This window comes from Ambystoma mexicanum, chromosome 1p, assembly GCF_040938575.1.
Source record: "Ambystoma mexicanum isolate Mex_15411 chromosome 1p, UKY_AmexF1_1, whole genome shotgun sequence".
NCBI classification, from domain to species: Eukaryota; Metazoa; Chordata; class Amphibia; order Caudata; family Ambystomatidae; genus Ambystoma; species Ambystoma mexicanum.
Window position 1 is genome coordinate 1143657226 of NC_090921.1, and position 16102 is coordinate 1143673327.

Genomic DNA, 16102 nt, shown 5'->3' on the forward strand with positions numbered 1-16102 from the left:
AACATCTTTTTGAAAATGTATACTTCTACCAAAATTCCTTCAGGACCAGCAGATTTGTTACTAAGTAATGAGTTAAACACAATGCTGATCTCCTCCAGTTTAATAGACTCCACTAATATTCTTCAACATTTGTCAGGAAACTTAGACATAGTTGCCTAAGGTCAGCCTGCTCGATTAACCAGTGTCCTCAATATAGAATCTCATAATAAGTTACAAAACTTTTTTTTAATACATTATTTTATTGTGATATAGCCATACAGTCAACTTTTCACATATTAAACACAAAATACATGTGATTTACCAAAACATAATTCGCTTAAAACATTCAATAAAGGAAACCACTTTAAAAAAGGAAGATTAATTAACTACCATTCATTAATTTTTCAGTAAAAATGAAACAGTGTTCTTAGCACCTCCAATACCTCCAATACCTTTATAGTTAGCCCTGTTTCGTGGCAAGCTGATAACCTGTCCCAGAAGCAATCCATGCATAGCCAAAAGAGACGACATCTTAAGTCAACAGTGCTCCTGCAATCTATCAATATATGCCTCAAAGTTTGTACAACCATTTTATTGCATATAGAGCAGGAGCTGTCTCTGGATAGACGCTTTCCACAGGAGGCTCAAATTTCCCCTGTGTTGATCAAATTTAGGTGCAGCCTTAAGAATTCCATCCTTAGATTTTTATCTGGGCAGCGTGTCAGGTCCTTTGAGAGATAGCCGCACAATTTGTCATAGTGCGACAAAGATTTTGCGATTGCAAGTCCCTGCATTTGGTTGATGGTTTCAATCCAGTCCAATCGCAACAAAGCATCCTTAACACCCATCGGGCTTGCTACCAAATCATCACTTGTACGATTACATTGATACAATCTTTTGTTAGTGTAGTTTTATCTGGACCAAGACCGAACCTGAGCCTTTCATCATCTAACGACTAATTTCCTCGTACATAGAGTCAGCCTCCGGATACACTGTCTGTACAGATTTTCTAATCCATATGCACCTTTATGGAACAAAGGCCTAGTTCATATCTCAGACTCACAATTGGGACGCACCTGGGAAGATTTAGAGTCCAAATGTGCCGTCTATCCTCAACCAATTTAGAGCCTGTGAATGCAAGCAGGTTCCCAAATCATATAACAATGACGGAATTACTTTCATTTTGTAATATCTTATTATTGGGATCAAGGAAAACGTACAACATGCATTATAGCATTTTTTAATTTGAGCCACCAAAGGGACCAGTTTGAATTCCATGTCCAATTCCAATTTGCTCAACGTTTGGATTGGATGTAGTTTCAAACCTAAATAAGTGACTTCTTTCACACGTGGCACCGGTTGCTCCAATAGTTGCCATTTGAATTGAGGAGCAATCTTCTGTAGTCTTTTAAAGACAACCATTTTGGATTTTTGGGGATTTACCAGGAGATCATTTTCCCTGGCATTTTTGCCAAAGGCATTCAAGAGGCATTGAAGACCTATTGGTGTGTGATCCAGTAAAACAATGCCATCGGCATAAGCAATCCAATGTATGGTTTGCCCGCCATTCCTTAGGACCAACCAGGGAGTGAGTGGTTACTGAGTTTGCCAAATCAGATAGATAGAGATTAAACAAGAGCGGAACAACAATACACCCCTTTCTGACCCCCCCAAACACCTTAATGTTATGCGATGGATTGTGAGTAATGTGACCAGTGTAATCTTTTATTTCCACAACACTGCTTGAACCTCAGTGCTCATAAGACATCAAGGTCAATAGGGATGTAACAGTGCCCAACCGTGTGTGAGCCATCTGTTTGAAGTGCCACAAATCTCTGCTGTACAATGTATAACTTATATGCCTAGAAAACTAATATGCCTAGCGAATAACATGTTTCCTACTTCAAGCAACAATTTTTTGGCTACCGGTAAAGGCCCCAATTAAGACAAAGGCTCCTCCCTTGATCCACAAAACACTTAACAGCCCTTTTCCCTTATATATTCAGCAGACATGTTGTCTATATGAACATATGAGGACTCGTTGCTTCAGGAACAAATAACTAGGTACTAATTCTCCACCCAGGAGCCAAAACTACAAATGACTTACATGTAACTTTATGAATTTTCCTAACAAACATCTATTCCTGAGAGGTCATTTCTGCTAGAATGATTTCTGCTAGAATGATTGCTGTAGTTAATAGGAACATGCTAGTTGGCTTGTGTTCAATCTCTATGGGACTACTCACTGTTGGCCCATTATTAATCACTTGGGGTTTTCCTTTGAATTAATAGAGGACTCCAAACATTGACTGCTTGCTGTCTGTGCCTACAGAGTCAGCTGCTCTACCGCCGTCCCTTACTGATGACATTTAAGTAGGAAGAAAGAAGTGCCTGGGGCTGCTAGCCATTAAGTCTAAAATGCTCTTTTGGGCAGGTTCAAACTGATATGCAAATGGAACTGGATTTTGTCTTATGGTATGGCATAGAGAACTAATGCTATGTCACAGTCCTGTTGTAGGGTTTGACTGACCTACAGGGAAATCTGTAGATTCCAGAGGGCCTCTGTAGCATGGATTGTTTTTTTGTAGGCACTGTGGCTTGACCAAAGGAGTCGCCGGACTAAGTTGGGACATGTTCAAGGGTGTTTATTCAAATAATAAGAAATGCCTATTTAGTCCTAACGCTAAGAGGGGAAGTTCCCTGCCTAAAAAACTAAAGGGAAGGGTGTTTGTCAAAAGTCCGAAAGAAAAAAGCCCTTAGTGCAAATCGTATTAGCTAGCTGGCCCAACCACTTCAGAAACAATAACAAAAAGGAGGCCAGAGCAATAGCCGCTGTCCTTGCCTTTTGCCTGGCCCAACACTTTGATCCCTTTTCTAAGATGGCTGGACTTTCAGAGTTAATCAATTTTGCTTAGTACAGTCCTCAGCCTTTCTGCAGGTTCTTTATGCCAAGATTTCAGTCTTTTCATATTTTCCATACGGTTCCCTTTTCCCAGGAAGACAGAATTTCTTTACAAAATTGCACCATTTCTGATTTGGTGCTTGATAGTGTCCATGTCTAAACACTGGAACCCTCCAGGTTCTCTCTTCTCCCAGTTCTGATCACTATGTTTCATGTTTGCAAGACTCCACAAAGTCCTCTGGCCCTCTGACAAAACTTTACTTTTGGTTTTTCAACAGAAAAAAACAATGTAAACATACACTTACAAGGAGTCCTATCCCACCCACCGCACACCCAGATTAGTACACAGTGCACCAAAACTGCATGAAATATTGACATGACCAAACATTCCGCCCAATTGTGTTAGCCTGTTGTTATAATCAAATATTGTACATAGGGATTCCAAACCTCCGGCGGCTGGGCATGCAGTGGCAAAGTTCAAATGAAAGCAGGCTCCACATCCTGACAGTATGCAATGTCCTGCAACCACCCCTGTACACTGGACAGGGACATAATTTTACCAAAATGCCTGGGGTAGCATGAGTGACATCACATGACACTTGACCTCTGATGGCATCATAAGAAGTGATGTCATTTGACAACACCCTGAAAAGATACTGAAACACTTAGCATTGTTCGTAAATTCACAACGAAAAATATGGTTACGATATCACTATAATGTGATATACATTTCATGCAAGAATGGAATGTCATATGTATCGTTATGATCAGTGTTTATAGGCCCATATTACCAAATTACTGTGAATGAAAGCAGACATCCATGACCAAATGATAATGATGTGTTACTATATAGCACTTACGCTTAAGCGCTTTATATTGAAAAAAAAGTACATACAATATCACCCATCCTGTGTTGGTACTCATTTATCAACCTCAGAAGGATGAAAGGCTGAGTTGAGGTGTTTAAGAACAGACTAAATCAGTGACTCACCCCCCAAAGTGTGCCCGAAATAAACCTTCAATGAGTCTAGATATTATTGCATACAATTCCAGAAAGACACATTTTTGGGTATTCCTATTCTTCTTATTTAGGGTCACTGCTGAAAGTGTTAGACTTGTGGAATCCCTTTTCTTTTTTATTTCTTTATTTTTTTTAAGGGGCCTGAACAAGAAAGCCAGCCACTCCAGTGTCTGGTGTGGAGGGGAAATGCCTGTGAAGCCTAACCGGGGTATGATAGACCTGATGTAAGAAGTTGAAATGTATTCACTTGAATTTAGAGTTCAGTGACACCTTCTGGGTTTGTCCCAACACATATGCCCAATCCTCGTTGCCTAAGGACCTGCCCAATGCCTTCTCCCACTGTCTTCTCAGCATCTTCCCGTCCTATGTCATGTATAATCCTGTTATATATCCGTGAGACCAAGCAGCCCTCTCCCTGGGACTGGATCACCCTCTGTAATAAAGGCCACATGAAGGGTTGAGTGGGAAAGGAGGGAAATAGAGCCCTGAGCGCATGCCTTACTCGAAAATAAAGAAAGATATCCAAAGCTGAATCGCCCCTTTCTCCTTTCATCATTGACAAAAAGATCCCCGAAGATGACTATGCCAAGTTTGTTCACCCATTGAAGATATATCTGCTTGCCTCTAAGAGGGAGCCCAGCCATATGTCCAGGGACGTCATGTAGGGGTCACCAGGGGTCTCCCTTGCGACCCCTGAGGTCTCCCTTGCTACTCATGTGGTCTCCCTTGCTACCCCGAAAAAAATGTATTTAAAAAAAAAGTGTTTATTTTTTTTAACAAATTGAAGCTCCTGGGCTGTGGTCAATGCCATGTGGCTCTTTGTTTATGGAGTGGCTGGCTTTCTTTTTCAGGCTTCTTAAAAAAAACAGGGGGTTCCACAAGTGTAACACTTTGAAGAGTGACCCTACATAAGAAAGAATAGGAATAACACTTAATTTGCCTTTCTGGAATTCTATACAATAATTGCTAGACTCATTAAAAGTTGATTTCAGGCACACTTCAAGGTGCAAGTCACTGAGTTAGGCTGTTCTTAAACACCTCAAATTCACAATGCAGGCAAACTCCCCCTAAACACATTTAAAGGAGAATAAGCATCCATTTCAGACTATGTATTTTGCTTTTTTCAAGTTGCAGTTATAGCATGTTTTTTTTTCAGCTAATGCATATGGTGATCCATTCTTGTATGAAATGTATATCACGTTACACGGTTATTGTAACCATATGTTTCATAGTGTACTTAGGAACAATGCTATGTGATGCCACTTCCTGTTTTGTCAAGGGGAAAAGGCTGTGTTCCATCGCTCCCGTGATGTCACTTCGGGGTGGGTTCAAATGACATCATGCCCTGTGATGTCATTTCCGCTACCCCTGGCAATTTGATGAAATTACGTCCCTGCATATGTCGTATCGGTAGGAGGGACAAGTACAAAACAGGGACATCCAGCATCCCTGCTATTTTGTGCCAGACCGCACAGGTAAATTTAACAATATTCCAGGGGTTCCCTGAGGATCAAGGAGCGCAGCAGGTCCGGGGGAGCAAGCGCTCTCTCCACCTGCACATGTGGCCTCACAAAATGGGTGGCATACCAATGCCTGAGGAAGTTGTGCCGCACTATGGTACAGTTCCAAATCTGGTAGAGACAGGCCCCCCCCCTTGTTAATGGTTGCATTAACATGGTGTATGCTCCACTTGCAGGTTTACCCGCCAAAAGCAGATCAAGGGTGAGCCCCTGCAGTCATAGAAAGAAACCACCAGACAATAACAGGGGAACATTAACGAAAAGGTATACAAATTTAGGGAGCACAATCATTTTTACAATTGTGATGCGACCCAAAAATGTAAGTGGAAGTGTCCGCCGTCTTGCCAATGCCTCCTGTCTTCCAATGGTTGTCATGAAACAGATCATCCCGGCTATGCGACACCTCCACCCCCAAGTAACGGAACCCAGAAGATTGCCACCTGAGGCCAAACGCATCCTCTAACCATTTGGTCCCCTCCATAAGGGGGAACGCCACCGACTTAATGTGTTTTCTCCTCAGACCAGAGAATTCCCCCTATCTCAGCACCTCCCGCAGCACTCGGCTCATATTCCTCATTGGGTCATCAATGAAGAGAGCCATGCCATCTGATAATCCAACCTATGAGGACCCAACATCAATCCTCTTTGAATGTGACGCTCACACAGAATCACCGCCAAAGGCTCCATTGCGAGAGCAAATAAAAGTGGGGAGAGCAGGCAACCCTGTCGTGTCCCCTTCCCCATATCAAAGCTCTCAATTTTCGGCCTCCCCACCATGATGCTTGCTTAGTGATTAACATGTAACAGGGAGATCAATTTGATAAAATAAGTGCTTATCCACAGTTTCTGGAGTACTGCAAACAGGAAGGACCACTCGATAGAGTTGAAGGCCTTTTGTGCGTCCAGAAAAACCACAACCACCTGGCCCATCTGCTCAATCGCTGTAAGGACCCCAAAAAATGGCACAGTCCATAGGTGATATTCCTCCCAGGAATTAACCAGGCCTGGTCTGCCAGCACCAAGCCTGGGATTAGGGAGAGCAAACGGTTTGCAAGTATTTTAGCAAATATTTTGTTATCCACATTGATTGGGGAGATAGGCCTGTATGAGGCACAGTCCACGGCCGGCTTCCCCTTTTTGGGTAAAAGCACAATGTTGGCCTCATGCAGCAAGGGGGGAGAGTGGCAACAGCCAGTGACTCTGTAAATAGCCGCAGGAGAACATGGGTGAGAATAGGCACGTATACCTTGTAAAATTCCCTAGTTAGACTATCGGCCCATCGGGGCTTTGAACCCGAGAGCTGCTTAAATACCTCTAAACTTTCTTTTAGTGAGACCTCCTGGTTGAGGGTCTTGCAGAGTTGTGGATCCACCCAATACAGCTCCACTTCCTTTAGATATTGCTGCAGATTGTCCAGATCCTGCAAGCATCTGGACTCATATAGGTGCTTGTAGAATGCAAGAAATTCCATTGCAATGTCCTCTTCCGTGTGCAGGGGCTCACCCCGGGGGTCTCTAATACACTCCACCTGCGGAGGTCGCCTATCAGCCATCAGCAACCGGGTTTGTAGAATGGATCTGATGGCCTCGACCCAAGAACCGAATCTCATGGCTAGCAATCGCCCTAAAGCTGTCAAGCTCCTTGCAGAGCTCCGCCAACGTCCTGGGGTCCGCTTTTGATGAATATCGGGATCCAGCTGTTTGAGTCACGACTCACCTGCCGCAAGGTCCCCCCTAATGCCCTGGAGAATCCCATTTTCCTTGGCCATACACACCCCTGTGACATAGCACTTAAAACATTCCCAAACTATGCCCTGGCGAGGAGACGGAGCCCTCGTTATGATCAAAGCAGCACTGGATCTCATCCCGCAAAACACCGGGTCCTGCAGTGTATCAGATTTGAATTGTCAGAGTGGGCCCCTCCCCCTTCCTGTCCCAAAAGGCACTCCAGAAGCCCAGTGAGTGATTCAACAAAGTGCGAGGGAGAATCCAGTTGTCACCCCAAGCGAGCTTTGCCTCGCAGGACACCATTAAGTAGTCCAGCCTAGAACTGGAACCGTGAACCCAGTAGTGAAAAGTGTAATCATGTTTGTCCCTGTGCTGATGCCACCACCCATCCACCAAGTCATATGTACTGCATATTTCCTGCACCTTCTGTCTCGCCTTAGACACAGGGCCTAGACCCACCACTGATCTATCCATAAGGAGGAACTTGATTGAATTTAGATCTCCACCCCACACAATGGTAGCGCACTGACACCCGGCAAGCTATATCATCACCCAGTCGAAGGCATTAGCGTTGTCTACATTGGGGGTGTACGAGTTCACCAGCGTCACCAGAATGCCCTCCAGGACACGACATACCAACAAGGCCTCCCCTCATCATCTCTGGCCATTGGAACGAAGCAAAATTTGAACCCCTGCCTATTAGGATGGCCACCCCCCTCACGTAGGAAGAATAAGAGGAGAAGTACCAGTGGCACCCCCAAGGGGATCCCCATTTAAGTTCGTATGAGGGTGTAAGGTGGGTCTCCTGGATGAAAGCCACTTCCACTCGGTGTCTTCTGAGATACTGTGCTATCTTCCTAATCTTGTAGGGGCTGCTCCCCTCCCTAATGTTCCATGTTCCTACCTGAAATGCCTCTCCACCGTCGCACAATGGACAGGGATGGTCTCCCCCTTACCCTGAGCTCGTCGCCGATTGGGGAGGAGCCAGCCACCATATAACAGGAGTAATAGTGAGACACCAGGTTAGGAATCAGACTCCTGATAAACATAACAAACCCAACTCCCGCTCCTCATCCCCTAATCAAACCCTGCAACCCCACTTCTCCTAAATCTGCATCCAGCCCACCCCTCAACCCCACGGGCAACCCCCAACCCACCGGCTGGATCCCCCCACCACCCATAACCATGAACCATAACCAATGCTGTGGGCCCCTCCACTCGTAGGTAGTACACACATTTCTAAGGCACATTGGCCTACAGATTAGAGAAGCCAGCAGCACCCCAAGAGTTGTTCAATCACCAAATTATTTCACTGCACTACGATTGTCATGAAACCAACCTCAGGGGTCCACCCAGCCCCCTCAACCCCGGTTCCGATCACCATTCCGGGCCTTCGAATTGTTAGGGGGAGGATGCCCGCCAATCTCATCCAAAAAGGAGCATGCCGCTTCCGGGGACATGAAGAATTTTTTCTTCCAATCATGCTGAATGCGGAGCTTCGCAGGGAACAACATGGAGTATGAGACATCCTTTAACCCACGCAAAGGACTGTCCTGAAGCCTGCAGAGCCGCCAAGACATTGGGATAGATCTGGACTTTATCGCTTTCATACAGAAGATCTGAATTCAGTCTAGCCAAACGAAGGATCGTGTCCTGGTCTCTGTAATTCAGGAGGTGAGCAATGATGGGGTGGGGAGCCGCCCCGTGTATTGGTCGTGAAGCCGGTATGCGGTGGGCCCTCTCTACCGCAAACAGGTGGGAAAGCTCGGACCCACTAAAGATCTCTTTACACATAGTTTTGACAAATCCCTCCATCTTGAACTCCCCCTGATGTTCTCTAATGCCCACTACAGGGATATTGTTCATGCTGGCGCTTCCCTCCTGGTCCTCATTTTTGGCTGTCACTGACTTAATCTGTACCTCGAGGGTCGACACCCTAGCCATGAGCGATGTTGAACCATCCTGCAGCCGGACACTCTCTGTTCCAACTCATCCAGGCGGTCGCCGTGCTTGTCCAGCCGGTGCTGTAGGAGATAAACCTTGGAAGAAACAGAGGCCAACTTGGAGTCCAGCCCTCCAGTGATCACCTTAAGATCCAACAGTTTTTCCCTTATATCCAATTCCGGCACCCGGGCGACTCCGCCCGCCATTGCTTCCATCGGCTCCAATGCCTCTAACTGGTGTTGTGACTTGGGTTTCATGGAGGAAGACTCCTTCGAAAGTAAGATTTTGCTGTGTTTTGTCAGATTTACCCGGTTTGCGGGCAGCCACCGTGGACCCCTGACAACTAATGAGGCACGCCCAGCCAAAGAGCCCTGCTCCAAATGTCAGTGGTCCCCTAAAGGGCCTTGGCATGCCCCACATCGCTCACGCCCGCTGGCACTTAGTGTAAGTCTATCTGGGCCAGAGCCCAATTCCAGAGGTGCCACGCGGGCCGATGCTATATAATGTAAATCAGCCAGGGCAAGAGCCCACTGTCAAAAGATTGCAGCCACGTAGCCAGCCCCGGTCCCTCACGCTGTCTGGATCACTGGCCTTCTTGTCCTCTCAGGTCCCAGCTCCACCAAGGCCCCAGCTGCTTTCTTCAGGGCCTCACTGTGCCCCAAGCTGCTCCAGACTACTCAGTCTGCTGATGTGTGACCTGGGCAGGAGTCTCCCACCATGGATGGCTGGCCACACAGTCCCCAACGCCCATCTGTGCTTCTCTGAACTCCCCAGAGTCAAATACACTTCATAGTCACACTCGCTCAAATTGCTGAAGGTACTCACACAAAACTTACATTAAACTACATGTGTAGACTATGATGTAATCTGGCTGTGATACCTACTGGGAGGGGTCTGTTTATTTTGGGCATAGTTTCAAACGATGTGTTGCTTTATGCTTTATGCTTTATGAACAAACAAGTCTGATGAAGTCTAGCCTGTTATCGCACCTTTTTTAATCGTGGGGCATTGCATAGGTATGGTTTGAAAAAGAAGATTGCAATCATGACAGTTCTGTCTTTTCTACTGTTTTAATCTTTGTATCTACATTATTTTCAAGGAGGTGTTGGCTTGCCCCGGTTTGGAATCATCTAGCACACTTTCCAACCCCCTTAGCCGTACAAGCCCTGAAATGCAGCACCCTTCCTGAACATGTGTTACTGATCTCAAAATTCTTAAGAGCCACACGCAAGAAGAGACTGTTGGGGTGTACGAGTGAAAAAATGGGAAAGCAGTAGATGGGGGGGGGGGGTGTCTGTACGTTGTGGTTCTCACAAGGGCTTACTGGTCTTATCATTGTATGCGTATTTTATTCACAATTGTCTTATTTAAAGAGATCAATGTGGGAGTCTATGTAATATTGTGTTTTTCATCTTTTGTATTGTAAACTGCAATTTGATGGTCGCTTGTCCTCCGAATAAAAGTTGTACTTCTACTACTACTATTATTTTCAATGTTCAGCTTTACCAATCTCATTTTCTCTTACCAGCCATTATCTGCAGAATCGATCACCAGCTCGAACCTCCAGCAGAACAGCCATTCTTAGAGAGGGTCAGGTCCCAGCGAGGAGGAGGAGTGACTGGGCCCCCAGGTGTACCACACGAGGAAAACAAACCACCCCCCTATTCACCACCCCAAGGGGCTATCCTTCCATATCCAGGACCGCAAGGGCAAATTCAAACATATCAGACACCTACAATGGCCTATGAGCCACAGTCAGGATATCAGCCACAACAGGGATATCAGACACAACCAGCATATCAGCCACAAGAAGGATATCAGCCGCCGCAAGGAGAGCAAGGGCCGCACCAGCTACCACCAAAGTCCTAAAGGACCTGCCAGCCACACATGTCTCTACATGACTTCTTGCCACTATATTGTAAAACCCTAATGGAAATGAGCATTTCATTGCGACTGCTTCTAAACTCTTTGCCTCTGCCTCACTGTGACTCAAATACCAACAATGCTCTATTACAAAAGTCACTAATTGCAATTTCCAATATGTCCCTCCACCTCCATCCATTGTGAGTTGTACATGCATTCAGCTAGTGGTATGGGTGAAGAATTGAGAAGTGCAAATGCTTTGGGTTTTATTCATCTACAACCATTCTTGCAACGGAACTGTAGAAGAGGTTGGCTGGATCATAGGGAAATCGGGAATATCTTTCAGACGATTGATGAAAGGATGAAAAACGGTCACATCACTGCTTAACACGCATCCCATTTAGTCTTTAGAAGCTTCATCACTTGGGCAATCTCATAATAAATCTAGGCTAGTGTCTCACTGATTTATGGTATGCTGTCTTGAGGCTGGTAGGCATTGTATGTTCTTCTCATGTTATAGCTCTTTTGTGTGGCTGTTCATAATGTTCATAATGTTCCAAAAAATACGGAGTTTCTGCAAAAAGTGCGTAACGATCATTGGTGACATGGCATGGGAGCATTTAATTTACACAAAATCAAACTGGAGTGAGACACAACTAAACTATTTTCCTCTGAACCCACCTACAGCGGATAATGGACTTAGGGCATTCCACGGTGAGATCGTCCATCTTGGTTAATTCTCACAAGTGCTTGGGAAGACAACGAGTCGTCGTGTAGATCTGAATGTCATTAAAACAAACAATTTTGACACCCATGGATCCTTAGAGACAACATTTTATTGTGCGAAATCACAACTAAGCAGTACATATGCTTAATGGCACATACCTTTATTTGTATTATTAAAGCAAACTGTTCTGTGAATAACTGAGCCATTATAGCAAGTGCTGTTCAGAACTAAGTGCCTGAGATCACTGTTTCATTTCTTAATGACAAAAGCCTGAGGGACTGGTTTAAATCTGTTGCCTTTGTTGCCTTCTCTTTAGCCTTAGAAAGAGCAGTAATTATATGTCGTGGCAGCAGTTACTCAATGTGTATATTGAGAGTGTTGCATTGTCTAAGGCCTTAAGCCTTAAAGGGAGATTCTAGTTGCACTAGCCAGAGGAGTCCTTGGCTGACCGAATCACAATCCTAGACTCCAAGCCATTTATAGTGACTCAATATTGGACAATGAGCAGTCCATTTGGTAAGGGTGTCTTTCCTTTCTCAGTTGCCCCACCATGACCAGCTCAACCCTGCACCTCCACTGGGATGTAGGCTGTGATGTCACACATCCCACTCATTATCCAAATGCAGTTATTGGTGTAGTGGTGGGTGGATTAGTTGTGTGATGATGATGTATGGGAGGGGGAATTACTCTCTATAGTCTTCTAAATACTTGGGTCTTATTCTCACTGTCTTGTTATATTTAATCGTGTGCTCTTAATTTAATTCCCTATGTCCATTCCAGTAGCTCTGCGAGGATACTGGTGATATGTCTTGCCCAAGTGACTGCTTTGTTCCTTGCCAGTGTGAGCTAGCTTGTCTCTAACTACCCTGCTGAGATTCCAGACTTTGCTATCTCTTGTCCCAGCGGCTGTGTGCAACAATTGAATTATCTTAGTTGGTTCTGAGTACTGCTATAGTTGGCTCTATTAGCTGTCAGCTAATAGGTAACGCATTGGTCTGATTAGCTAGAACCTTATAATAACCTCATAGTATCGTAGCTACAGTTAGCCCTACTGCAATAGGGGCTACATTATTATTGGGGTAGTTTCCTTGTGACACAATCCCTTAACTGGTTGTTTATGATTTCTACGGTTCTGCGATTCTCATGGTTTATCTTGTTGGGATTTTGTCTTGCCATGACCCCTTTTTCTATCTCTTCATGCTCCCAGTTGGCTCCATTGAGGTATGGGGATACAACTTGATTTAGGATTTTCTTCTCTTCAGTAAATAAATCATGGAAATTCTCACTGCTCTATGTGTTGTGAATATGTGGGCATTCACTGTGCTGCTGTTTGCTCATTTACAGTCAGCACCAACACTTGCTGCTCTTAAATACTTTCCTTGATGACCCTGTTCATCCTTTCAACTATACCATTCATTTTGGGGTAATAAATCGCACGAATGAAGTGTTCAATACCATTAGTCCTCAAAAACGTGCACATGTCCTCTGATTTAAATTGCACTACATTGTCTGTTAGTATGGGTGAAGGTGTCTAGGAAAGCTAATGCAGAGCTCGATTTCAGATTAGGCTGGCTTGCCAAATATTTAATAGCACCACTGCAGGATGAACACAGAGAACAACATTCAACCCCCATGCAATTCAAGATTGTGCTACCCTACCCCTTTATCTACAGTTTTTTAAAACTTTTCAGCACATTGATTTCAATGGAACCATTGGACGATTTAGAGACCACACTAAGGAGTATTACATTCTCCAAAATTAACACAATAGCTGATGTGTACCTTCAACAGGATTAAGACTTTACTCCTTTGAAGAGCATGTGTTTGAAGTAACTTTATCAATGTAGCTGAATATACATTTTAGAATTATAAGCATATTTCTCAATGATTTTGCTAAGCGAGCAGGATACAAGCGTGTCAGTAAATATGCTGTTAGTTGCCACATTCCTTTTCTCCATACTGCCTAGAAACGAACATTTTGAACTGGATTCATGTATTACGCGTAATACTGAATCTGGAGACCTAGGGGCCTCATTACGAGTGCGGTGGTAAGGGGTTAATGGTGCCGGTAAGGATGCCGGTGCCGTTAACCCCTTACCGTCGCATTACGAGGTCCCTTAGCGGGTCCCGCTAAGGAAGGCTGGTTTTACCAGCTGCCCTTAGCGGGAGACGCTAAGGGACCAGAGAGCTAATAACGGGCCTGTTTTTAACAGGCCCGTTATTAGCTCCCTCCGCATTCCCATTGAGCCCTATGGGGGCTCAAATGGGAATGGGGATGGGTATTTTGAATGGCGACTTACCCGGCTTCCAAGGTTGGAATGACCCGGCAAATCCCCATTCAAGGAACCCGGACACGGACAGATTTTGGAGGCAGCCATGGTGCTAATGGCTACCTCCAAACTCGGAATTAGGCCCAGTCTTTCTTTAAGCAGCATACTCTTTGCAATTACATTTAAATTCATGTATACTTACATTTCCCATCTACGGTTTAAGGAGTAATTTGAATATATTATCATTTTCCTCCACATACCATGCCCCCTTTGAGGCTATGTAACATGTGTGCTGCAGTTCTAAATGCTTTCAATGATCAACTACATATACCCAAGGGGCACTGCTACTCTGATGTGCAAATCAATGAAAATGAATGCTAGATAAATTAAGTTTTGTATCCAATCAAGTAAATGTCCTTGCTGCAAGGATTGCCAATCCAGACTCAGGGTCCCCTCATGAACCTAACACACAGTATAATGTCAACTAATGTATTGGTTTATCCACTGCGCATGGGAAAATATTAAATTCCTTCCAAGTAAACAGTCACTGTCGATTAACAGTTGTAATACTTTCTGATTCTTGCAAATGAGAAATCTCAATAAACTGTTCTGTTTTCAAGTCCTTATTTAATTTCTATTGGTGATTAGCATAATCCTGCCAACACACGTTTCGACCTTTAAGAACACAGGTCTTCTTCAGGGGCAATGTATCACCTTTCTCCAATATTTTGCTTGTACAGAATACTTTTGGACTGATGTCCAAAATCAATCAAATGATCTTCCTAACTGAATTGACTAGTTTCCACAATTATAAAGGGCTGTTTCCCACCAGCTGCTTAACACTGGTGCACTCTTCCTGAACCTTTATCGCGCTCCATATAGCGCTGTCCATGTACCCACGATGGTCTGCTCCGCGCATGGATATAGGTTCAGGAAGAGCGCACCAGTATTAAGCAGCCAGTGGGAAACAGCCCTTTTGTGGAAACTATTCACTTCACTTAGGAAGATCACAGAAGGGAAATTCGAATCAACAAGTCCAGTATCCATGTGATAACAGATGTTTCCCAAAGACAGTTTATCATGGATTTTAGGAGCTTTGGGATCACCAATGTTAATAAGCCAGAAAGGGCTGAAACCAGAGAGGGACTTAGAAATAAAGTCGTGTCCTGGTCCCACACTAACGTTGGTAAAGGTTGTGTTAGAGTACAGCACTTTAGACTTCTGCAAAGGATGTATATTAAAGACTTGTGTATTGGGAATAGCACAGACTGCATTACCATAGGCTGTGGCCAGAGCAATCTCCCGTTATTCTTGGGTCAGTGTAAAAACTTGAGCAACATGTCACCGGCCTCCGATTTAAGGATTGTGCTTAGTTAATTTCCATTATTTCCCTACTGTACTTTTTTCGTTATGCTCTCAGACTGACTTTTTATCGATGATCTTAGTCTGACTTTTTATTGGTTTGTTTAATACTTTTTGTTTTGTTTTGTTTTGTTTTGTTTGTTTATCACCATGATGCCTACTGGCCAACTTTGGCACTATATAAATAATAAACACTAAACTAAACTAAAAACTAAATTGCTATAGGCCTCATCAAAGTTGGGCGGCATCCCAGTGGATTTACCACCAAGATAGCACCCAACGCAAATAGCGTTACTGCAAATTCATCCGGCGCTATTAGTGCCGGATCACAAGTTGCTGCAATGCTGTTAATTCCCATTGTTTCCTGAGTCCCTAAGACTCTATAGGGCATTTTCGGTGCATTTACTGTGGCTCAAATTGCGCCACGGTAACTGCACTGAAAATGGGCTGGATGTGAGTGCTCTGACCTTCCCCAAAATTTGGGATTGGGCAGAGCAGTAATGCAGCAGTAATAGCATTACCTCAGCATTTTTACCGCTCTGCCCAACCTGTGATGAGGCCTTATACCAAGCCATTTTCTCATGTATAATCAATGAAAGGGATTCTGAAATATTAATTGTCACTTTTTCTACCAGCAGGGGCAATGTTAGAGTGAGCTTAATACCCACTCATGTAATTAAGTACCCCATACCAAAAGTAATCATAATAATGATAATGATTTGTTATATATATAGCGCCTTAATCCAAAGTGCAGTAAATGTGTTCTAGCCAGATTCTGGCAGGTAAC

The 16102-nt window shown here is 44.2% G+C and overlaps 1 protein-coding gene across 2 annotated transcripts in view; it reads left to right on the forward strand.

Moving 5' to 3' along the window:
- LOC138449947 (p53 apoptosis effector related to PMP-22-like) overlaps window positions 1–14572 on the forward strand; it is a 129531-nt gene extending 114959 nt beyond the window's left edge. For both annotated transcript variants that reach the window (XM_069604804.1, XM_069604805.1), the window contains one exon: window positions 10622–14572. In XM_069604804.1, the coding sequence (XP_069460905.1) occupies window positions 10622–10962 (341 nt within the window). In that variant the 3' untranslated portion in view covers window positions 10963–14572. The remainder of the gene's footprint in view (window positions 1–10621) is intronic.
- The last annotated feature ends 1530 nt before the right edge of the window (window positions 14573–16102 follow it).